Source organism: Sminthopsis crassicaudata, chromosome 1 (genome assembly GCF_048593235.1).
Source record: "Sminthopsis crassicaudata isolate SCR6 chromosome 1, ASM4859323v1, whole genome shotgun sequence".
In the NCBI taxonomy this organism is placed as follows: domain Eukaryota; kingdom Metazoa; phylum Chordata; class Mammalia; order Dasyuromorphia; family Dasyuridae; genus Sminthopsis; species Sminthopsis crassicaudata.
The window spans coordinates 152,527,329-152,552,384 of NC_133617.1; the positions used below are offsets into that span (position 1 = coordinate 152,527,329).

The following is a 25,056-nucleotide window of genomic DNA, read 5'->3' on the forward strand; positions in this document are numbered from 1 at the left end:
AAATAGAGTAAATTATATCACAAGAAGAGGCAAAAAAAGACCCATTACAATTGAAGGAAAGAAGAGAGGGGAATGAGCATTGAGTGCACCTTAATCTCATTAGATTTGGCTCCAAGAGAAAAGATCAGACATATTTAGCTTCACAGAGAAACTTGTCTCACCCTAAGGAGAAGTAGGAGAGGAAAGAGGAGAGGAAAGGGGGAGGGTAATAGAAGGGAAAACAGAATTAGAAGGGGAAAGGAATAAGAAAGGGGGGAGGAGCTATAAAAGAGGAGGGCTGTTTGAGGGAAGTGGTGATCTAAAGCAAAGCACTGGGAAGGAGGGAAAGGGGGAAAAGAAAGAGAAAAGTATAACTTGGGGAAAATGAATTGGCAGGAAATACAGAATTAATCATTTTAACTGTGAATATGAATGGGATGAATTCTTCCTTAACATCCAAGTAGATAGTAGACTGGATTAAAAGCCAGAATCTGGCAATAAGCTGTTTATAAGAAATGCATTTAAAGCAGAGTGATACATGCAGAGTGAAGGTAAAAAGGCTGGAGTAGATGCTGTTATGCTTCAGCTGAAATGAAAAAAGCTGAGATAGTGATTCTGATACCAGATCAAACAAAAATAGATCTAATTTAAAGAGATGAAAGAGGAAATTACATTCTGCTAAAGGATATCATAGATAATGAAGTAATATCCATATTAAAATTATATGTACCAAATGGTATAGCATCCAAATTTCTAGAGAAGTTAAGAGAGCTGCAAAAAATAGACAGCAATACTACACTAATGGGGGAATTCAACCTTGTTCTATCTAAATAGACTAAATAAATAAGAAACTAAATAAATAAGAAAGAAGTAAGAGAGAATGTTATAATAGAATGTTTAAAAAATTAGGTGTGATAGACATGGAGAAAATTAAATGGGGGAAGAAAGGAATATACTTTTTTTCTCAGCAGTACATGGAACCTACATAAAAACTGGCCGTGTATTAGGTTGTAAACACCTCATAATCAAATGCAAAGGCAGAAATAGTAAATGTGTCTTTTTTTCAGATCATGATACAATAAAAATTATATGTAATAAAGTTTCCAAAACAATTAGAAACTAAATAATCTAATCCTAAAGAATGAGTGGGTGAAACAACAAATAATAGACACAATCAATAATTTCATTCAAGAGAATAACAATAATGAGACAAGATAACAAAACTTATGGGATACAGCCAAAGCTGTTCTTAGGGGAAATTTTCTATCTCTAGATGCTTACTTACATAAAACAGAGAAAGAAAAGATCAATGAATTGAGCTCACAACTAAAAAAGCTAGAAAAAGAACAAATTAAAAACTTTCAATTAAAAACCAAATTTGAAATTCTGAAAATAAAATGAGAGATTAATAACTAAGAGTTTGTTTTATGAAAAAACAACAAAATAGATAAATCTATAGTTAATTTGATTAGGAAAAAGAAAGAAGAAAATCAAATTACTGGTATCAAAAATGAAAAGAGTAAACTTTCCACCAATGAAGAAGAAATTAGAGCAATACTTAGGAACTATTTTGCCCAATAGTATGCCACTTAAAAAAATAAATTGAAAAAGCTCTCTAAGAAAAAGTTTCCAGACCAAATGGATTGACAAGTGAATTCTACCAAACATTTAAAGAACAATGAATTCCAATACTATGCAAACTATTTAGAAAAATAGGGAAAGAAGCCACCCTACCAAATTCCTTTTATGACACAGATATGGTGCTGATATCTAAACCAAGTAGGGTCAAAACAGAGAAAGAAAATTACAAACCAATTTCATTAATGAATATTGCTTCAAAAATCTTAAATATTAGCAAAGATATTACAGCAAGTTATTCCCAGGATAATTATCCTGTGGATAACATATTGTGACCAAGTAGGATTTATATCAGGATTAGGAAAACTATTAGTATAATTGACTATATCAATAACCAACCTAATAGAAATCATTTGATTATCTCAATAGATGTCAAAAAACAAAAATCCAACACCCATTTCTATTAAAAACACTAGACACCATAGGAATGAATGCTCTTTCCTTACAATGATTAATAGCATCTATTTAAAACCATCAGCAAGCATCATATGTAAAAGAGATAAATTACAACCATTCCCAATAAGATCAGGGGTAAAACAAGGTTCCCCACTATCTCTATTACTATTCAATATTGTTTTAGACATCTTATCTTTAGCAATAAGAGAAAAATATTTAAAGGAATTAAGAATAGGTAATAATAAAATCAAAGTATTACTCTTTGCAGATGATATGATAGTATATACATAGACAATCCTAAAGAATCAACTAAAACCTTCAAGAAACAATGCACAACTTTAGTAAAGTTGCAGGATACAAAATAAATCCACATAAATCATCAACATTTCTACATGTTACCAACAAAATATAGCAATAAGAGATACAAAGTGAAATTCCATTTAATATAACTGTACATAATATAAAATATTTGGAAGTCTGCTTGTCCAAAGTCAGGAACTTTATGAAGACAATTACAAAACACTTTTCATACAAATAAAGTCAGATCTAATCAATTGGAAGAAGCATTCATGGTCAGGCTGAGCTAATATAATAAAGACAATTCTGCCTAAATTAATCTACTTATTCTGTGCCATATCAATTAAACTCCCAAGAAATTATTTTACAGAGCTAGGAAAAATAATAACAAAGTTCATCTGGAAAAACAAAAGCTCAAGAATTTCAAAAGGATTAATGAAAAAAGTTCAAATGAACGTGGCCTAACTATACAGATGTAAAACTATATTATACAGCAACAGTCATCAAAAGCATGGTACTGAGTAAGAAATAGAATAGTTGATTACAGAATAGGTTAGGTTCACAAGACACAATATTCAATGACCATAGTAATCTTGTGTTTGATAAACTCAAAGACCCCACCTTCTGGGATAAGAGCTCAATATTTGACAAAAATTGTTGGAAAAACTGGAAATTAGTATGGCAGAAATTTGGCATTGACACACACCTAACATTCTAAACAAGATAAGGTTGAAATGGATTCATGATTTAGACATAAAGAGTGATACTATAAGCAAACTAGAAGAACAAAGGATAGTCTATCTCACAGATCTCTGGAAAAAGAAGGAATTTGTGGCCAAAAAAGAGCTGGAATACATGATGGAATGTGAAATGGATAATTTTGATTATATTAAGTTAAAAAGTTTTTGTACAAATAAAACCAATGCAGACAAGATTAGTAGGGAAGCAGAAATTTGGGGGAGAAAGTTTACATCCAAGGATTCTGATAAAGGCTTCATTTCTAAAATATATAGAGAATCGACTCAAAATTATAAGAATACAAGCCATTCTCCATTTGACAAATGGTCAAAGGATACAATTTTTAGTCATGTGAAAAAATGTTCTAAATCACTCTTAATCAGAAAAATGCAAATTAAGACAACTCTGAGGTACCACGATACCCTTCTCAGTTTGGCCAAAATAACAGGAAAAAATAATGATAGATGTTGTAGGGAATATGGGAAAACAGGATACTAAAACATTGTTGGTGGAGCTGAGAATTGATCCCACCATTCTGGAGAGCAATATGGAACTTATGTCCCAAGGGCTATGAAACTGTGCATACCATTTGATCCAGCAATGTTTCACTGGTCTTGTATCCCAAAGAGTACATAGGACGTAAAGGGATCCACATATGCAAAAATGTTTGTAACAATTCTTTTTGTAGTGGTAAAGAACTGGAAACTGAGTGGATCCCCATCAGTTGGGGAATAGCTGAATGAGTTATGGCATGTGAATGTTATGGAATATCGTTGTTCTATAAGAAATGATCAGCAGGATGATTTCAGAAAATCCTGGAAATACTTACATGAACTGATGTCAAGTAAAGTGAGTAGAACCAAGAAAACATTGTACTATTTATGCATATGTTTTGAAAATAAAAAGCTTTTTTAAAAAAAAGTTTTTAGAGTGCAAAGGAAGAGGAACTGAAGAGGAAGAGTGAGAGAACCTTATTCTCTTCAGATCTGGCTCAAAGAAGAAATAACATACACACTCAATATGGGTGTAGAAATCTACCTTACGCTGCTGGAAAATAGAAGGGAATGGGGTAAGAGAGGGTAAAACAGTTTTGAGGAGGGACAGAGTAAAAGGTGAGAAAGAATATAATAAATGAGGGGAAATAGGTAGCAATAGCAATTATAAAAATAATTTTGATGTTAAGTTTCTCTGATAAGGCCTCATTTTTTTCAAACATAGAGGGAACTGAGTCCAATTTTATAAATTCATAAATAAGTCATGCCCCAATTGACAAATGATCAAAAAATATGAATCAAGTCAAAAGGACTATGAAATTATGCATATTCTTTGAACAAACAATACTACTACTAAATCCCAAAATAGATTTTTTTAAAAAAAAGTAAAAGGATCTATATGTACAAAAATATGTGTAGCAACTCTCTTCTCAAGGGAAAAAATGGAAATTTAAGGGATGCCCATCAATTGGGGAATGGCTGAATTGAAGAATTTGGTTATGATGGAATATTATTGTTCTGTGGGAAATGATGAGCAGATGCTCTCAGAAAGTTCTCCATAAATCCAAGCAAAATGAAATATGCTGTGTACAATACAAAATAGCAATGTTCTAGAATGATCATCTCTGAATGACTTTTCTATTCTCTGTAGTGCAATGATCCACAACTACTCTGAAGGATTTAAGATGAAAAATCCTATCCATAACCAAAGAAAGAACTGATTGTGTCTGAAAACAAATTGAAACTCTGCCCTCTCCCTCTCTCTCCCTCTCCCTCTGCCTTTCCCTTTCCCACTGCCTCTCTCTCTCTCTCTCTCTCTGTCACTATGTGTCTGTAGCTGTCTGTCTCCTTCTCCTTGTCTTTTTCTTAAGGTTTTTTTTTTTTTTTTTGGGGGGGGGAGATCTGTTTTCTGTCACAATATGACTTTTATGGAAATGTTTTCCATAAATAAAGTTTTAAAAACTGTCACCACTAATATATCTCTGGGTTTTATTGATTCTCTGGACTTTCTACAACATACTACTTGTATTGGATTGCTTAGAATAAACTTCCAAGGAACTATGCTCAAAAAGTTATCAAACTGTGCATACCTTTTGACCCAGCAATGTTACTACTGGGCTTATATCCCAAAGAGATCTTAAAGAAGGGAAAGGGACCTGTATGTGCAAGAATGTTTGTGGCAGCCCTCTTTGTAGTGGCCAGAAACTGGAAACTACATGGATGCCCATCAATTAGAGAATGGTTGAATAAATTGCGATATATGAATATTATGGAATATTATTGTTCTGTAAGAAATGACCAGCAGGATGATTTCAGAAAGGTCTGGAGAGACTTACATGAACTGATGCTGAGTGAAATGAGCAGGACCAGGAGATCATTATATACTTTAACAACAATACTATATGATGATCACTTCTGATGGATATGGCTATTTTCAACAATGAGATGAATCAAATCAGCTCCAATAGAGCAGTGATGAACTGAACCAGCTACACCCAGCAAAAGAACCCTGGGAGATGACTATGAACCACTACATAGAATTCCCAATCCCTCTAATTTTGTCCGCCTGCATTTTGGATTTCCTTCACAGGCTAATTGTACACTATTTCAAAGTCTGATTCTTTTTGTACAGCAAAACAACTGTTTAGACATGTATACATATATTGCATTTAATTTATACTTTAACATATTGAACATGTATTGGTCAACCTGCCATCTGGGGGGGAAAGGTTTGGCTATTGTCAATGTTGTGAAATTACCCATGCATATATCTGATAAATAAAAACTATTTAAAAAAATAAACTTCCAAAGTTAGGAAAAAAAATTATTCTACCTCTGACACTCTTTACTATTTGCTTCATTCAAAAATGTCCTGGAGCCAGCTTGAACTTAGCTAGCCATGTTAAATTTTCATTGTGAGCATTTGTACCTCCATAATAAGTAAACACTATAAATAAGAGCTGGATCATTTTATTAACTGTCAGCATCAAGGGTAATCAAACAACAGCACTGAACTATGAATGGTTTTTGCATTTTAAAATACAATAGAACTTTATTTTAAATTTAAGAGCCTTACAAAAAAAACAACAAACACCACAAAATAAAACAAAAACTAAAAGTCTACAAACTAAATTTAGCCAGTGGACTTTCATTACTTGTGGACTCTTGAACTAGACTTAAGTGATAGAGGTTAATAAGACAAATTAAATTTAAGTTTCAGAGAGATAGTAGTTAAAGCATTTACTAGAACATTCCTGGCTTGGTTCCTCCTAGAACCTTCATTTAAAGGAAAGTTCCTAGGTAAGCCAGCTTCTTTCCAGCTCTCTAGACTTTCTCACCTTTCCCCTACCCTGGCTTGGTTTTTCAACTCCTTTTTATGTTGTTGTTGTCACCTTCCCTCATTAGAATATAAACACCTGGATTTCTTTTTGCCTATATTTATATTCCCAGCAGTTAGCATAGCTGGCACATAGTATGTGCTTTAAAAATGTATGTTCATTTGATTTCACATCATATAAATTGGTTCTTTCTATTGGTACCAAAGTGAAGGTTTTCTTTCTTTCTCTATTCTATTTTTTTTTTTTTAGTCATAAACACTTTAAGATTGTAGGTTGGTACAAATTGGAGAATTTTTATTAAATTTCTTAATAGTATTTTATTTTTCTAAATACATGCAATGATAGTTTTCAGCATTCAGCTTTGCAAAACCATGTGTTCCATATTTTCTCCCTCTTCTCTTCCCTTCCTCCTGACCATAGCAAGAAGCAATCTATGGTTAAACATATACAGCTCATCTAAATATAGTTCTATATTTGTCATGCTGCACAAGAAAAATCCGATCAAAAAAGACAAACACAAGGAATAAAAAAAACCAACAGCAAAAAATACTATGCTTTGATCCACACTTAGTCTCCATTGCTCTCTCTCTCTGGATGTAGATAGCATTTTCCATTATGAGTCTATTGGAATTACCTTGAATCACCTCATTGTTAAAAAATCAAGTTTATCACAGTTGATCATATCATCTTATTGTTACTGTGTACAATGTTCTCTTTTGTTCACTTCAATATCAGCTCATGTCTTTCAGGCTTTTCTAAAATCAGCCTGTTCATTATTTCTTATAGAACAATAATATTTCATTACATTCATATACCATAACTTATTCAGACTTTCCCCAATTGATAGGCATCCACTCAATTTCCAGTTCCAGCATCCACTACAAAAAGGGCTGCTACATTTTTTGCACATGAGGATCTTTTCCCTGCTTTTATAATCTCGTTGGGATACAGATTGAGTAGAGATACAAAGTGAGTGTTTTTAAGGAAAGAGAAAACATGCAGATGTCTTGCAAAATAATGAGCTGTCTTCTAAAGTTCCTAATGTAAACTGGACATAGGCATAGCAAACCAGAGAGATGCTTTTGAAGATATCCCCCAAAGTGATTAAACTTGTGTGTAATATGTATATTTTGTTTTCAGAGAGCTGATTATTAAACATTTGCCAGCCTAACTCTGTCCTAAATGTCTTCTACTTATCTTCTACTTAAAGTATGGAGGTATCTTTGTTTGACTTGAATCTCTGTAAATCCAGAGCTTGCATTTATATGATTTTGAATGTGACTCCATTCCCAAAATCCACTTGATATAGGACTCTCTCTCTATTGGTGGAGATTGATACCCTGCACTTGCATCAAGGACAGGGCAGAATTTGTGAAAATAGGAGAAAATTTTGGTTTCTTCAAGGTTTGGAACATGCTTCAAGTTTCTTTGAGGACTTTGGACTTTTACTTGCTTTGAATTGCTTCCAGCTCTAGGCTTCCAGCTTCCAGACAGAGATACTAATTATACTTTAGGTTGGTGAAGTAAAAGACTCTGAAAAGAAGCTGGTGTGAGAGGAGCTTCTTTCCAGGTTCCAATATGCCCCCATCCCCAGTTTGCTACATTGAGGAAGTTACTGTTAGGTAAAATCTAGAGCCCTCTTAGTTGAGCAGAGTATGCCATTCCTAATAGGAAAAAAAATATATTCTAAATATACTTTCTCTGATTTCTGTTTTGCTAATTGAATAACTGGATTTTTTGTTGTTGTTGTTGTTGTTATTCACTATGAGTTCATTCAGAACTGGTAGGGTCTAAGGTGTTCAAGGAAGACTAGGACTTCTTGTATGAGAGTTGCCAAACCTTTTTTAGGATTACTTTCCATCTTTGATATTTACCTGGTTTATCTAGCTCTCTTGCCTGTGGTTCCAAGAAGCATGAGCAGTAATCATACCATAGTAAACGGCTTTGGTAGATTGGCTAAACCATAACAAATCAATAACTATAAGCATCACTAAGGAGTCTCAAATCTTTTGGTGAAATAGAGGAGTATCTACAACAGACATCTGAAATCTTCCCCCAGTGGAATGGACAGATAAGGACTGTTTGTTCCAATAGGCATGAAGGCAGCTGAAGTAGACACCGTGGAGCACTTAGAACTTGGTTGGACATAGAAAACACCAATGTCATCCATTGCTTCCTGAACCATCACCAGTCATCTTGACTTTTGTCTTACCACTGGACTCTAATAACTTTGGAGAAGTGAGACCAATGACTTTTTTCAAGTCTGCTTCACTTAAATCCAATTTATGTGTGAGTCAAAAGACATCACTCATACCATATTACCATTTTTACCTATCTCAAAGTCCTGTGGTGACAGATGAGGAACAAAACATCAGGTGCAGGTACACTGGGAGCTGTGGTCACAACGCCACATAAAGATGACAAAGAGCATAGAATCATCTTCTAATTAGACTCAAGCAGCAGTGGAATTTGGCAGCCCCCTTGGGTACCAGAGCAGCCCTTTTCAAGGACCTCCTTAAATAAGGGACTAAAAAAGGTGCCCTAAATAGTGTATGTTTCACCCAAACTTGTTTATTGTGGCAGATGGAAATTCCATCTTGAGATTAAAACACAAAAAAATTACTTTTTTTTTTTTTTTCAAAAATGGTTCCACTCACCATTTGGTATATGAAATATGTGCACACTTATGAACAACATGAAATCCTATAAACCTGAAAGACAAATCTAAATCTCTCTTGTTACAAGAGATCTGTAGGTACCACATCCAAATAGCAGACCTAAGTGAAAAAACTGGATACATGTTTTTCTGGAGTGGCCAAAATGATGGGAAGCATTGTGAAGCTGATGTGGGTTTTGTAATCAAAACTAATCTAGTTATCAAGTTTGTTTGCCTACCACAAGGAGTGATCGACAGAGTAATTGCTCCTTGTAGGAAAGTATTTTTCTTTATTTTAAACTTAAATTCAAAATAAGAAAAAACAAAATTGAAAAAGTCAGAAAAAGAAAAAAATACAAAAAAAAATTGTCATGTGCCCAACAGAATTCCCAAACAGGGAGTATTCAAAATATGTAACAATAAATTTCCATTTCAAGAAAGCATATATAATTAAATACACTGTATTCATAACGGACCATCTTTGTTTCCTTGTTGGTTTTCTTTTGTTCTCTGCTATGTACTTTTTACTTTATTTTTTTCCCCTTTCTCCACCGCCATGCTCTAAGCAGGCTACAATTAAGCAGGAATATATTTATGCATACATGTATATGCACACACACAGACACACTTATGAACACATATACATATAAACACAAACTTCTCTACAGACACAAATACACATACATCTGAAACAATATTAATATGGCTAACACATGATTTAGATTTCTCTCTTGGCTGAATATTTTGAAAGTTTAACTTTTTTGAAATCAATGATTACTAGCCCTACTTTTTTTTTTTCTAATAAATTCTACTCAGGTGAAACAGATGCCCATTATCATCAACTATTATTCAATATTATACTAGAAGTGTTGGCTCTAATGATAAGAAAAGAAAAAGAAATAGGAAGAATTAGAGTAGGTAATGAGGAAATGAAACTATCACTCTTTGCAGATGATATGTGAATGATATGGAAAATCCTAGAGTTGAAAAAACTACTTGAAACAATTAACTTTAGCAAAGTTGCAGGACATAAAATAAACCTATAAATGAATCATCAGAATTTTTATATGTTATCAAAAAAAGCCCAGAAGTAAGATATAAGAGAAATTCCATTTAAAATAACTGTAGAAAAATAAAATATTTAGGTATCTATTTGCTAAGACCCAGGAATTACACAAATATAATTACAAAATACTTTTCACTACCATATTTGAATTGTTTGTTGTTGTTGCTTGTAAAATTTTCTCTTTGATCTGGGGGTTTCAAAATTTAGTAATACTATTCCTATATGTTTTCCTTATAGGATCTTTTTAAAGTGATGAATGATAGATTGTTTTTTCTATTTCTATGTTTCCCTCTTGCTCAGGACAACTTTATTTCTTTTATTAATTGTGTCAAGGTTCTTTTTGGGGGGATAGCTTTCAAATAATTGAATTATGCTTTTTTTTTTTCTTTCATTTAATATTTAAAGTCTTTTGAGTTCTATAAAATTTAGGGGGACAAGTGTTCTTTAAAAGAAGAGACTTTTTAAACTTCAGTATCCTCCTCTGAAAATGGGGATCTTCCCTATTCTCACCCTCTATAAGTGCTTCCAGCCAGCAGCTACTCTGCTCCATGGTTTCTGCACTCACTGGATGTGCTGGGTTCTTCTCACCCAGGGCCACATCTCTGTAGCACAGCTGGACCTGACATTGCTTATCAGCAGAAGTTTGGTTAGTCTTCCCAGACACAGATCCCCCAACTCCCAAAATTGTCCCAAAGGTGAAAGCTCCTGTTGTTTGTACTGAGACTGTCTCAGAATCCAGCTAGCCCCAAGGCTCCTTATTTGTTTGATGTTTCACTGGAGTTAGCCTGGAGGTGTTTACCCTTTATACCAGTTAATCCTTCTTTAAGAGCTCTTCAGGTCTCATCCAGTTGTCCCAGTAAGACTCCTGTTTTGACTCAAGTCTTATTTGGTTTTCCCTGGTCTACATTCACCCTGAGGTACAGTTGTTTTGTTTGTGGGGGAAATTTGGAACATTTGGAAATTTCTGACCTCTCTTCCATCTTCCCCCAATCATCACTCCTAACCCCCAACATTGCCATTTAATGGATTATGCTTTACTACTAAGCAGAGACAGACAAAATATGAGAGTGATGAAGTGGTATGTAACACAAAGCACTGGACCAATCATAAACTTATCCTCTCCAAGTTAAACATTTGCATTGAACAAAAAGAGTGGCTCCAAGGCAAGAGACTACTAGAAGAGTTAAAGTCAACAAATTAGACTTTTCCTAAAGTGAACTTAATTTGGAGGGAAAGTTGAGATGACACCTGGTTGGCAACAATGGAACAGAAAAGAAGTGATAGCTTAAAATGAAATTCAGTTTTAAGCTGATAGTAATAATCCAAAGCAATTTTATGATGTTCTAAATGTTATTTATGGGCCAAAGACATATAGTGCATTTTAGTTACTCAGCAATGATGGAGCCAACTTGATCAGTGATTAAAAAAAAAAAACCATTCTGAAGAGTTGGACCAATCACTTCTTTAGTGTTCTCCACAGACCATCATCAATAAATGTTGAAGCCAAGTTCAGGTTGCAGTCAATCCATCTCCAGCTAAACTACTAATTAAAGAAGAGATTTTGAATTCCACTAGACTACTCTCATGTGGCAAAGCATTCTATTCTAGTAGAGATTTACAAGGTGGAGACTTCATTTCTCATATAAAAGATACTGAAATTTTCCAAGTTATATAGCAAGAGGAGGTTATTCCCCAGGAGTTCAAGGATGTCTCCATTGTTCAGCTCCATTAAAAAATGGGAAATAGAAGGCAGTCTGATAATCATGGGATGAGAGGGATTGTCTCTATTTTCGTCATGGTTGAAAAGATTCTTGCTAGAGCCCTTTTTAATCAACTAATCCTGTCACCTGGAAGAAAGTCATTCAGAGTCACAATAACTTCAGAAAGGGCCAAGAAATAGTCTACATAGTGATTGTTGCCCCAAAAACTCCAGGAGAAATTCCAGAAACAAAACAAAAGTCTGTACACATTTGTCCATCTAACCAAGGCCTTTGATAGGGGCTTGTGGAAATTATGGCAAAATTTTATTGCCCCTGGCAAAATGCTGAAAATTATGGATATGTCCATTAATTAGGGAATGGCTGAATAAGTTGTGGTATATGAATATAATGGAAAAATACTGTGCAATTAGAAATGATGAATAGATAGATTTTAGAAAAACCTAGAAATACTTATGCAAACTGATGCAAAGTGAAATGATCAGAACAAGGTAAACATTGTACACAATATTAGAAACATTGTGTGATGATCAACTGTGATTGACTCAGTTCTCCTCAGCAACACAAGGATCCCAGACAAGTACAAAGGATATGAATGCCATCCATAACCAGATAAATACTGATAGACCCAGAATATAGGTCAAAGCACAAATTTTTTTTTCACTTTATTCTTTCTTGTGTTCCCTCCCCCCCTCCCTTTTTGGTCTATTTCCTCTTTCACAACTGGGATTAATTTGGAAATGTGCTTTGCATGATAGCACATTATAAACTGTATTAAATTGTCTACTGTCAAGAGGAGAGGAGAGGGGAGAGGGAAGGGAGAAAAATTTGGAACTAAAAATCTTGTAAAAATGAACACCTTGACATGTAACTGGGGAAAAATAATAAAATGCTATTTTTAAAATGTGGTTATCCAGAGAAGTTCATCAGTATTGTACATCAGTTTCGTGATGATGTACTTGCCCAGGTTCTCGATAATGGACAATGTTCTCACACTTTCCCAATCACCCATGAAGTGAAGCAGATCTGTGAGCTTGTCCTGATGCTTCTTAGGATGGTATTTTCTGCATTATTGTTAAATGCCTCTGACAAGGACAAAAATAGCATCAAGGTCATCTACCATACTAATAATAAATTATTTAATTTGAAAAGGCTACAAGCTAAGACTTCCAAACAATCAGATTGTCCTGCAGAGAGAATACAACTCTGATGGGCTAGCCACATAGTTCAAAAGCCCAAAGCACCTTTATCTAAAAGACCGACACAAGGTAAATGTTTACAAGCAGGTCAGGAGACACAAGGTCACTTTCAAGGTCTCTCTGAAGAACTTTGGAATTGATTGTGAGGCATGCAAAGCACTAGTATAGAACCATCCAGTATAGTATGACTTCATCAAAGTGCCATGTTCTATAAGCAGAGTTGCAGTAGCTCAAAAGAAACTTGAGAGACATGAATTTAGAAACATTTCCACTTGAAATATTCATATAGACTATTTGTACCCAACCTGTGGGGGAGTCTCCTGAGTTCATAATAGTCTGATGGGCCTGTCAGACATACTGTCCCTTGAACCCAACATAGTGATGTCATTTTGGTCCTCTTCAATCATGAAAGACAATAGACAGCCATCATTATGAAACTAGTATTTAGTAAGAAAGGGATCACACTTCAAATATAAAATTTGAGATCCTATTTCCCACATTAATAAGAAAGCAACCAGAAGTTAGTTTGAATCTAAAATCATTTCTCATAAGCAAAATTTAGAGGAACAGATAATTCCTTTCTAGTTCAGTACTATTTCTCTCTATGGAAAAAAGAATGGTTAGCCTCTAGCCCCAACTCCTTACTACTTCTTCTTCCAAGAATTAAAGTCTCCCTTGAAAAAAGGTGAAGAAAAAAAAGGCTAGAGCTACTAATTCCCTTTAAGCCACAAAATAACACTCCTATGCTACAAATGGAAGACAGCCCTAATACATTTAGAATAGTGTTATTCTGGTAATGTTTAATAATCAGCTTTCCCCCAAAAAATATTCACACCACACTTTTAGTGTATGTAGCTTAAATGATATTAATATATTCTTCATTATTTAAGTCTAGACAGCTAAACAATAAATTAAATCATGACTTGCAATTTCCGACAGTTTCTGCTAAAAGTTCATATTGAAGATTCAACAATCTAGGTCTGAACTGACTCCAGCATACCACTGTCTTAGAATCATAGGAAAATCTACAAAGGAATATGCTTCACAAGGAATACTCTAGAAATGAAATTCTACATGTATAATCATGAATAAACCTAAAGAAGAAGGGAGAAAAAAGGAAACATTTTGGCCTAAGATGACACTGGTGAGGCTTAAAAAGACTATGAATATAAAACTGAATGTAAAAGAAGAATATATGCCTAATAATGACATCATTCTGGATTTAAAAGGGGGAATTGGAGTCCAAACATGATAGAAGAGTCAAAGACACACCTAGCCATTTCAAATAACAAGCCACCTTTGCCCAAATGGAGTTGCAAAATATCAGATACTCCAGGGCAACCACAAAGCCATTTCATGTGAGTTCAGTTATCCATGTCTACTTATCCAGAGGCAAAAGTGATCATAGGAATACTATCAGTAATCTCTGAGAAATCATGGGAAATTTAAAAAGTATCAGGAAATTAGAAAAGTACCAAAGTAACAGAAACCAAGGGAAATGTTTAAATATGAGATACAAACAGGTGTATGAGGGAGTCACAAGGTCCAAGGAGAAAAAGCAATAGGTTTGCTGATCAGAGAGGGGAAAGATGTTCTCCAGCCTTCACCCAGGGTTGGGCAAAAAATTGTCATGATTTTTACTTTAAAGGGAAAAGAGGATTTCAGAACTATAGATTTGTAGTTTAGGATTCTGACTTTTGTCATAGAGTTAAACCATTTCTTCCAATCTTGTGATTAGATAAGAATGTTATCTGGAGGGAAAGATGAAAGGAAACATGCATTGATTAAGTGCTTAATATGTACAAAATGTTTTACAGATATTATCTCATTTGATTTTCACAATAAGCATGTAGGTGATATTATAATCCCCATTTTACAAATGAAGAAACTGAGGCAAAGTGATTTGCCCAGAGTCACAAAGCTAGTAAGTGCAGTAGGCCAAATTTAAACTGGGGCCTTACTGATTCCAGACTCAGGATTTTGTGGGGGAAAAAATGATCTTGTTGAGGGAAAACAATCAACAGAATCTTGATTAAGTGATAGTGATTAAATAAACAAACATCAAAGAGAAGTTGCTGATTAGTGCTGGTAGGAGAGAGCTTGGAAGTGGAAATAGAGAGAAATGAATATTTCAAATTCTAAATCACAATCAGCAAAAAATCTAGGATATGAGTGAAAGTGAGACCAATGCTGACTTGCTAGAGGAGGGAACTAGGTCTCCATGTAAGGAGAAGATAAGAGTGGGAAAGGAAAATTATAAGATGAAAGCAAGTTTGTGACCTAAGGAGCAAGAATTCCAGAGAACACAGTATAAATGGATAATTATAGAATGAGACATTGAAGAGTTGTGGGAAAGAAGTGGGCATGTTAAAAGGGATTAGAATAAGGGATCAAGTAGTGGGAGGGTGAAGGTAGGGACAGAGAACAGGGATTGAACAAATGACTACTGAACCACTGATATATCTTCCCAGTCACTTAAGTATAAAAGTCCAGTACATAAAAAGTTGAGATGGTTTAGCATATCCTGCTGACCAAGGGATCTACCTAGATGTGACAGGAAGCTATACCCAAATGAACTAGAACTGACTCTCTGGAATCAGTGCACTATCTTTCCTGAATGTTCTTTAGATATTATTAAGTAAATTTCAGTTTATCCTCTCCTATATAGTAGGCAAGTATTACATTTCGATCTGAGGTTGAACCACCAGACCAGCCTGAATCAGGCCCACAATATTTGGCATAGTTGGCAAAATTGGATCAGAAAAGCCTTGTGGTTATTCTAATATGGGAGTTCCAATACTGAGGGATAGGGTCTTCAGATGATTGGATGCCCTGACATGAGAGAGCCTTGTACCCTGTAGTCTCTCTGCTTCTACCTGCATATCATGAATTGTAGTATAATAAAATTCTACATTTAGAAGTGCAATGAACCTCAAAATGTGATTGAGCCCAACCCCTCAATTTACAAATTAGGAAATTAAGGCTCAAAGAAGGTGACTTATCTAAGGTCACAAAGGAGTGATAAAGGAACCCAGGTCCTCTGAATCTAGAATTTTTCCACTGGGGCTTGTACTGGACTATTGACTTAGAAAGTCAGCTGTGATTGCATATTTAACAACTGAAGACAGATGTCGATGTGCTCAAGGTTTGAAAAGACCATCCCCAAAAGATGATAAATGGCTAAAATGTCATTTGTCATATTTACATAAGTTTCTGTTTCAGAGTGATTATGATCTATAGGCCCACTGAAGAAAATCTGAGATTTGTCTCAGTATAGGACTTAATGAATTTTGCCTCCATTATAGATTCCTTTGGTGCTCTTCAAGGCAATATGCAGGGGTGAGGTTTGAAATAATAAAGCTTGAACCTCCTAAGAACCCCAAACAATTTTCCAGATTTGGGGATAATGACATAGATGCCAAATGCATACCACTTGATTTCCTGATAACTGAGGGAACTGTGTCATGTTAAAAAGACATATAGCTGCCATTCTTGCTCCATATTTTTGGCATGAAACAACCTCTCTGGGACCTCTGTGAAGGGTAGGTGAGGGATCCTAACTGAGCACTCTTGGTTACCCTGTCTTTGTGATTGTTGAGTTATTTCAGGTCAGTCCCACTTTTCATGATCAAGATAGGAGGAACAAAACTTGATTTTTGTGTCTGTAGGTTCGTTTAGAACAGTTCCTGTCATATGACTATACTTAATAATGCTTTCTCATTCATTCATGGACTTGCCTATGGGAGATCTCATCACCTGTTCTGCTTTATGTCTTTTTTTTCTGAATATAGAGTAACAAAATGTGATCCTGAAATGATGGCTCTTGCTTTGATGGCAGTCATTATTTTATAAATAAGGAGAGTGAAGCAGGCAGAGATTAAATAGATTTATTGCCCAGTCACACAGTGTCTGAGGCTACATTTGAACTCAGGTCTTCCTGACTCTAGGTCCAGTGCTCAATCTATTATCTGGTTGCCTATAAAACTGGGTCATCACTCAGATGAATTGTCCAATGACAAGTCCCAACCTAACTCTTGAAACCCTGCCATTCTAAATTTCCAACAATTGATGAGTATATTTATGCTATGGCACAACATATTCAAAAGCTATAAAGATTTTATATTACATTATTTTCTATTTTCACAAGATTACTGAAAGCAAAAGCCATCATTTTCAATTTTAAAAGATAGGAAATGGGAAAGGAATTTAGAGATAAGAAGAATCAGGATATGAGCTTGGAAATTCAGGAATGAAGCCCCTCCTCCCTAAGAATTCAGTCATCTCAACATTTTCCTACATAGTGATTCACTATGGAAAACACTTTAGTGAATTCACTATGGGGAACAAGAGACTCACAAATTAAACTGCAGATGGAACCTTAGCCCATACAAAATTGTTGAGAGGCTAGGCAATTTACCTATTTATAAAATACCCCTAGATAATGAAGAGAGGTCAATTAGGAGTTTTCATCGCAATCTCTCACCTATAGAAAAGTTGCATTTTCTAACATGTAAATGGAGAGAATGATATTCATTTAAGCAAAAGCCGAGGAAAAAATGACAGTCCAGCAGCTGTACAAAGATTTTCTGACTCAGAAATAGGTGCTAAAGTCATGAAACCAGTGGGGGGAAAACTATATATTCTTGTTGTAAAGGAGAATTAAATCCTAAAGCAACTCCTTTCTTGCCCCAAACTACTCTTAGGGAACAGATTCAACCCCCACATCATGAAAACATTGTCAGCCTGGCATTGATGCCAGCCCAAGAATAGATAAGAGTCTATAATACTCCTTATGATCAGCTCATACCAACTACCAATTCAAATACAGGGAGAGATAGGCCAGTAACAAAATAAACTAAGTCCATCATAAATTATGGTATTATAAATTTGAAGATAGAATAACATTTGTATCTAGGAGACAGTACTTGACTTTGCCCAGGTAAAATGTAGTTTGCATCTAATTGCATTTAACAATGCATGCTTATAGATGTACTATGGAGTTACTGTTTCAGTATGTTTTGTCTTGTTTTGTTTTGTTTTTGTTGTTGTTGTTGCAATGTTGAGTATATTTTGTGCTAGTGCTGTAGCAATGTTTGTTAATTTTTTTGTACCTACACCAATGCTCATAATTAAGTTGTATTTTATGTATAAGCAATAAGTCATTGCTACACTAGTTAGCTTTGCTTTGCTTTTGATTGATTGCTGTGTTCTATGGATATGCATGAACTTTTAAAATATGCATGTGTTCTATCCTACATATAGTTAGGAATGTTGTCATTGTAATATCTTCTAAGATAATGCTCTTTATGGTACCATATCTACTATATGTACTGTTAATGCATATTTATTTTATTTTCCTTTCAATGATGCTATAAATTGGTTAACTGGTATGCCAAGAAAATCATTCCTGTTTAAAGCACTAATGTTTATGTTTATGCTATAGATTTACAGGTTTTAAGTTTGCCCCAGCTATGCTTTGCAAGGAACCACAAAGAGTTTTGACCTAGGACAGAAGTACTACTGTAGCTTTAAAGCTACTTTCCTCATTGGTGGAAATTGATAACTTAATGTCCTCTACTTAAGTGAGAGGTAAAAATAATGAGAACTTGAAGGAAAAAAGGTTCTTTTACTCTGGCTTCTAGATTCAATAGAAATGTACCATTTTAGACTTTCTTCAGTTCCAGAGAGGAAGAAAGACCCTGAGAAGAAGCTAACATTTAGAGGAACCATTTCCCTTTAGGTGAGACCTGAGTATCTCTTGGTTGAACTGAGTTATATCACTCCCAAATGAAGAATTCTTTCATTTTATATTATCTGGTATTATATTTCTACATATATACTTTTTCTGATTTGTTTTCCTTGGAAAATTTGGAAAAATGGATTTATTTGCTATTTTTATACACATTCATTGACTGGAATTTGGTAAGAAGAAGATCAAACCTTAGATATATAGCTTAAACTCTCTTTTTCTATTAAGGTATAGTGCAAAAGTATAGTTGGAACCCTCCATAGCTTGATGATATTTAAGCATTTGCAGAACTTAGAAGAAAACATCATTGCTGAACCACAAGTATATATACCAACACTGTTTTTTTGCATAATTTATGAAGATGTTTCTTTTTTTCAAAAGAAATATTCCACTGTGGAGAATCTTTATTCCTAAAGAAATAATTAATCAAGCCAATGTCAAAATAGGTATAGGAAAAAGTTTAGATAACTAAGATTATCAAGAAATATTTATTATAATGAAATTAAATAACTGAGGAATTACTATAGAATTAAATTACCATGAAATTAAAACCAATATACTATAATGAATTGGGAATTGAATTGTAGATCCTTCTTGTGCTGAAAAAAAAAATTTAGAATTGAATTTAAAAATATCCTTGTTCTCTTTGTGCCAACCTCAAGATTTTTAACAGTTGGAGCATCTTACTATTAGAAGTGAATAAATGTTTACAATGTTTCTGGGATCCATTCATGTTAATCAGTTCTCTTTATGAAGAATATTCTTTATTTTAAATATTAACTTTCTTTTAAATAAAACATCAAAAAAGTGAATATTCCTTTCTTCAATCTCCCCACTGAAACTCCATTTCAAAGATTGGTCTGTTGTAGGCAAAGGGGAAAAAAAATCCAACCTTCCTCCTGGAAAGTTTCTTTTCCTTCCAGATGGAAGGCATCCTTGGGATACTCCTACATATTTCCAGATGCGAACCTCCAAGGTAGATAAGCAGATCTGGGACTTCTGACCTCTTTCCAGATGCTAGCCTCTGGAAAGATGAATGCTTTCTAGGACTCCTCCCATGCTTCAAAATGTCAGCCAAGAAACAGAAGAAAAAAAAAAAAAAAAAAAAAAAAAAAGCTGAAAGATCCTAATTCTCTACTAGAATTCATATCCAATGGGAGAAAACAGACCTCCCCACCTCCCTTTATACCAATCTTCAGGGAGCTAAGTAGTAGGGACAAATCTTCATTCTTACTGTCCTTCCTCTTTCTTCCCCTATTTTGCAACCTAGAAATATGTTCTACATCTCACCTGAGTCAAGCTGCAAAATTCTGGGCAGAGTTTGGAGATATGATTAGACATGAGGTCCAAAGTCTTGAGGTGATACAGTTTCCTCACCAAAGTGGGCACCTTCATAAGGTTCTTCCCACGTAGCACAACAATTGTGGCTTTTTCACCCTTCACAGCCCTGAGTAACAGTCTCTCACTCATGGCCTGAAAATATGCTAAAGAAAGAGAGATGGAAATGGACCCAGAAATCAAAGTTCAGATGACATGGACTTTAGAAGTTCTGGATCAAAAAAATAGTGTTGTCATGGAAATGATAGTATACTGAAACTGTCAACACTCTGAAGGTAGGAAGCAGTTAATTCCATATCTCTAGTACAGAAGGGGTAAGAACGAAGGAAGAATGAGACCCCTGATATAGAAACTCCTCAAAGACACATCTTTAACTGAAACTTTAAAGTTTAAAAATGGGGTAGGAGGAACAATTGATGCTGAAGTACATTTTAGATATTCCAATCCAGCACACTTGAAGAATGAGATGCTTGAGGAAAGGGGCTGTTTTTTGTTTTTTGTCTCTTTTTGTATCCTTAGCATTTAGCATAATGCCTGACACAAAGTAGGTGTTTAATAAGTAGTTATTGGTTGGTTAATTGAATATTCCTGATTAACTGAGTTAAAAGAGATACCATAATTAGATTATAATTTTAAAAGAATTACAATACAATAAGAATGAATTTCTCAAATTATATTTCAGGGAAGGCCTAGAGTTAATAGATATTTCCAATTGAAAGAAAATTAAAGAAAGTTTACAGATTTTTAAAAATTTCATTTAGTCCATCAACCCATTTTCTCCCCTTCATAATACTTCTCTAATAATCTTCAATTTGATTGCTTGTTGGAAATTTTCTCCAAAAACATTCAATCTTTTAACTAAACATATGTTTAGGTCTAGCAATAGCTTACTATGATAGTCTCATAGCACATAATTAAAAAGAAAAATAAATAGGATTGGCAGACAAAATAAAAATAAATGAAATTATTTCTATTAATTTTAGTATCTACAAACTCTAATGGAACTGATTTTTCATTGATTCAAGAATTCCCTCCAACAATTCAGATTTCTATCCATACCTGCACACCTTTGTCCATGTTTTCCCAAAAGTTGACCACAGGGAGGTCACCTAACATGGTGGAAGTGTTTCCATTTTTCACTAAGACAATACCAATGAAGCACTTTGGTTATGTAGCAGACATCCTTTGTAATATGACTATTCCATATTATTTTCCTCTCATTCACATTCTCCCACATACTATCCCCATATGCTGTTTGCAAAACATATACCTTCCTCATAAAAAGAATAGGATAAAACTTCATTGTCATTTCTGACAAAAAAAAATTACAAATACGACTTAAAGATTATTCTTCAGGACTTAAGGAGACAATCAAACATCAAATTAGACATGCACATCTCCCTTATGTTAATCCCTAAAGCTTCCTATCCTCTTAACTATTTTTTATTGGATTGGTTACTTTTGTAAATAGTAGATAATTTTTCAATTCTACTGGTTTCATATAGGACTTTAACTAGTTCTGTATTCTACCATGTAAGGATAGTATACTGAACTTAAAAAAGATAATTATAAACAAGTCAAGTCATAAAAGCAAATGTTAATTACAAAATAACTATCTTTAGCCAAGAGAAGATTAGGGAATGACATAGTCTTAACAGAAATAGCATCTATGTTCCAAGCTAATTATATGAGACTTTTTTTTTTCTAAAACCCCAGTAATGCTTTAATTTATAATATAGCCAAATTGATGCAATAACAGAAATAAACAGATCATATGTATCTATCCCATCAAAAAGACTAAAGAATAAAAGTTTCCATATGTACAAAAATATTTATAGCAACTCTTTGTGTAAAGTCAAAGAACTGGAAACTAAATAGGTGCCCATCAATTTGGGAATGACAACAATTATAGTATATGAATGTAATGGAACTGTTTTATAAGAAATTATAAGAGAAAATCTCAGAAAAGTTAGAAATTACATAAATGAAGTGATGCAGTGATATGAGAACAGAATGACAATTTATATCATAATGTCAATATTATAAAAACAATCAATTTTGAAAGACTTAAAGTTTACATTAATGATCATCCATGGTTCTAAAAGATCAATAAAGAAAAAGTTAAATATCTACAAACTGGGTTGATGAACTAATATATATAATAAGAACCATCTTGAGATAAGGCCAATATAGGAATTTGTTTTGTTTGACCCATACTTATTTGTTATAAATATTTGTTTTTCTTTCTTTTTTGTTCCCAGTATGAAAGAAAATGTGAAGAGAGAAAAAAAAAAACAAAACTTTTGACAATCCAAAAAATTTAATTTAAAAGCAAAATTGTATTTGTACAATTATTATGCAAGGTTTGATTACAAGAGTAATGACTGATTTTTAACAAATATACCAGCAATGACTGATTTAAATGATTTGTCCTTTTCAAGATAATCACTTTGAGAAGTTGTATTTTTATAAAAACATTACTACTGGTTTTGAAATTCCTAAGAATTACATTATTTGAAAAGTGGAAGGGCCTTAGAAGCTATTGAGCCCAAACCATACCTGAATAAATTTTGCATGAATACATATCTAACAAATGAGTATCTGATAATACAAAAACAAAAATGAAACTGCCTCAACATTCTATTGGTTAGAGAGATAATTTGTATATATAAAACATACAAAATAAACGCAAAGTTGAAGAAATAAAAACAATGAGGGGGAATCAAGAAAATTTGTACTGAAGATGGTTCTGGTACTAAATTTTGAAATAAATAAAGGATTCTTTGAGGTAGAGGTAAAAAGGGAATGCAGTTCCACCTATCTGGATAACCCAGTACAAAGAAGTACCATATGTGAGTTAAACTAAGAAGGCATTTGGCTAAATTACAAAGTTAATATTTTGGATCAAACTCTTCATCCTCTAAGTGAAAAAACAGAAGCAAATAACCTAAGGTCATTCAGGAGTTAGCTAAGTGGCAGAGCCTGGTCCTGAATTCAGATTTCTTCTAAACTGAAACAAATCAATTTTTTTTTTTAATCTTAAACCAAAATATCATTAGCATGTGCTTTTCAAACTATAATCTTAGAAGCACAAGGTTAAACACTACCACATATGTAACTAATTTTAGTTTCTGGCAACAGTCCTTAGAGAAGTCTGCCACCATCTATTAAATTCCATAAATACATTGCAATATATACTAAATACTTATCTCACTGAGTCTAAGGGAGATAATGAGCCATTTAATCATGCAATTTGTGAAGGATAAATTTTTTTTTTTAACTACTGTTACTTCACTCTGCAATATCAAGTATGCTCCGAAATGCAACCTCTGTTCACTTAAATCTTTTATCACTTATTCTGAGAACTTCTAAATACATTTACATAGCTTGATTCAACCTAGAACCAAGGTTACAATTTTAAAACTTTCAGGATTTTGGAAGAAAGATGGAAACAAATGCACACATAAGTTAAAAGTTGCCCTATAAAGAAAACTCAGAGACCTTAGGTATAACAGTCAATTTATAGGACATCATTGGTACAGCATGAACAAATTGTACTTGATTTTGTAGCGCAGAATTAAAGAAGGCCATATTATTGCAAGCACTTTCTTACGTTTCCTACTTCTATCATTCCAAATTACCAACTTATCTGAGCTACTACTTTCCCTGATACCTCTACAAACTAAGACATAAGTGACTTTTATTTATCTAGATCCAAATGAAACTTTGCTTATATATATCAGAAGTGATAGGAATGGCTCTTTCACGAAAACTTTTCTTCCTTAGCTCTAAGAAGTAAATCAGAGATAGAGCAAAACAAATCAGCTCACTGGTTAATATTTCTTTTAACCCTGAGTCCCCCAAACCCCCAATTCACTTTAAGGACAAAAATGATTCTCAAGATCAAAGTCTTTACTTTTGAACTCGGAAAAAGAACAAAAACACAATAAAACAAACAAAAAGCCCTAATTGTATCTTTAACTCAAAATGTATTTTCTTAGATGACTTCATTTTAGTGCAATAAATCAAAGCCCAAAATAACAGATTAATAATAAATTTAAGCATCTTCACTTTTAAATAATTGCTTCTCGTAAGTTACTCATGAATTGAAAATTCTCATTACTCTCCAACTTTGCAGTGATATGACCAACAAGAGGACTAGATATATTTTCTGATCCTTACAGCCTGTCACACATTTCCAAAATAGGAGAAAAAGCAATTTTATTTGTCTCTGCTATCTAGAACATCAAGAACCCACACAAGGTAAAAATTCAATGAAGCAATGGGGAAAAAAAAGTCTGTTCCCTCATTCCTGACTCAACCTCACTGTAGCATTACCCATTGTACTCCCACCAGCAGGGATGCATAGGTTTGCAAAGCTCAAGCTAGAACAGCAATAATAAAGCAGTAGCAAGGAGTGGTATTGCACTGTGGCACGTTACAGTTGAGCCAGACAACTGAGAAACATAGAAAATAGAAGCTGAATACATGTGCTGTATACTCTCATGATTTAACCATAAAGAGAGTAGTCAGGACTCCTTTTCAGTCCACTCAACAGAATGAATTATTTGCTATCATGCTAGCTCTTACTTATTACCCAGGAGATGTAAATATAATTACTGATTCAGCCTATTCAGTAGGTGTAGTACAAAGAATTGCCACAGCCCAAATAAAATTTGCAGCCTCTAATATTTATCAGCTCTTTAAGGAACTTTAAGAGCAAGTGAGAAAACATCCAGGCAAGATTTATATCTTGCATGTCCACTCACATAGTGGACTTCCAGGTCCTATTTTTGATGGAAATTCAAAGGCAGATAGTCTTCTAACCATGCTAGCCAGTAGTCCTTTATTTCAGGAAGCACAAGAATCTCATTCTAAATATCATCAGGCTGATCAAGCTTTACATTTACAATTTGGAATCACAAGAGAGGAAGCTAGGAGCATAGTAAAA

At 33.9% G+C, this 25,056-nt stretch overlaps 1 protein-coding gene across 1 annotated transcript in view; it reads right to left on the reverse strand.

The window, feature by feature from the left end:
* Window positions 1–20,284, reverse strand: part of LRRC69 (leucine rich repeat containing 69) — a 146,943-nt gene extending 126,659 nt beyond the window's left edge. The window contains exon 1 of the mRNA XM_074269741.1: window positions 20,058–20,284. Within this exon, the coding sequence (XP_074125842.1) occupies window positions 20,058–20,237 (180 nt within the window). The 5' untranslated portion in view covers window positions 20,238–20,284. The remainder of the gene's footprint in view (window positions 1–20,057) is intronic.
* Window positions 20,285–25,056: the final 4,772 nt, after the last annotated feature.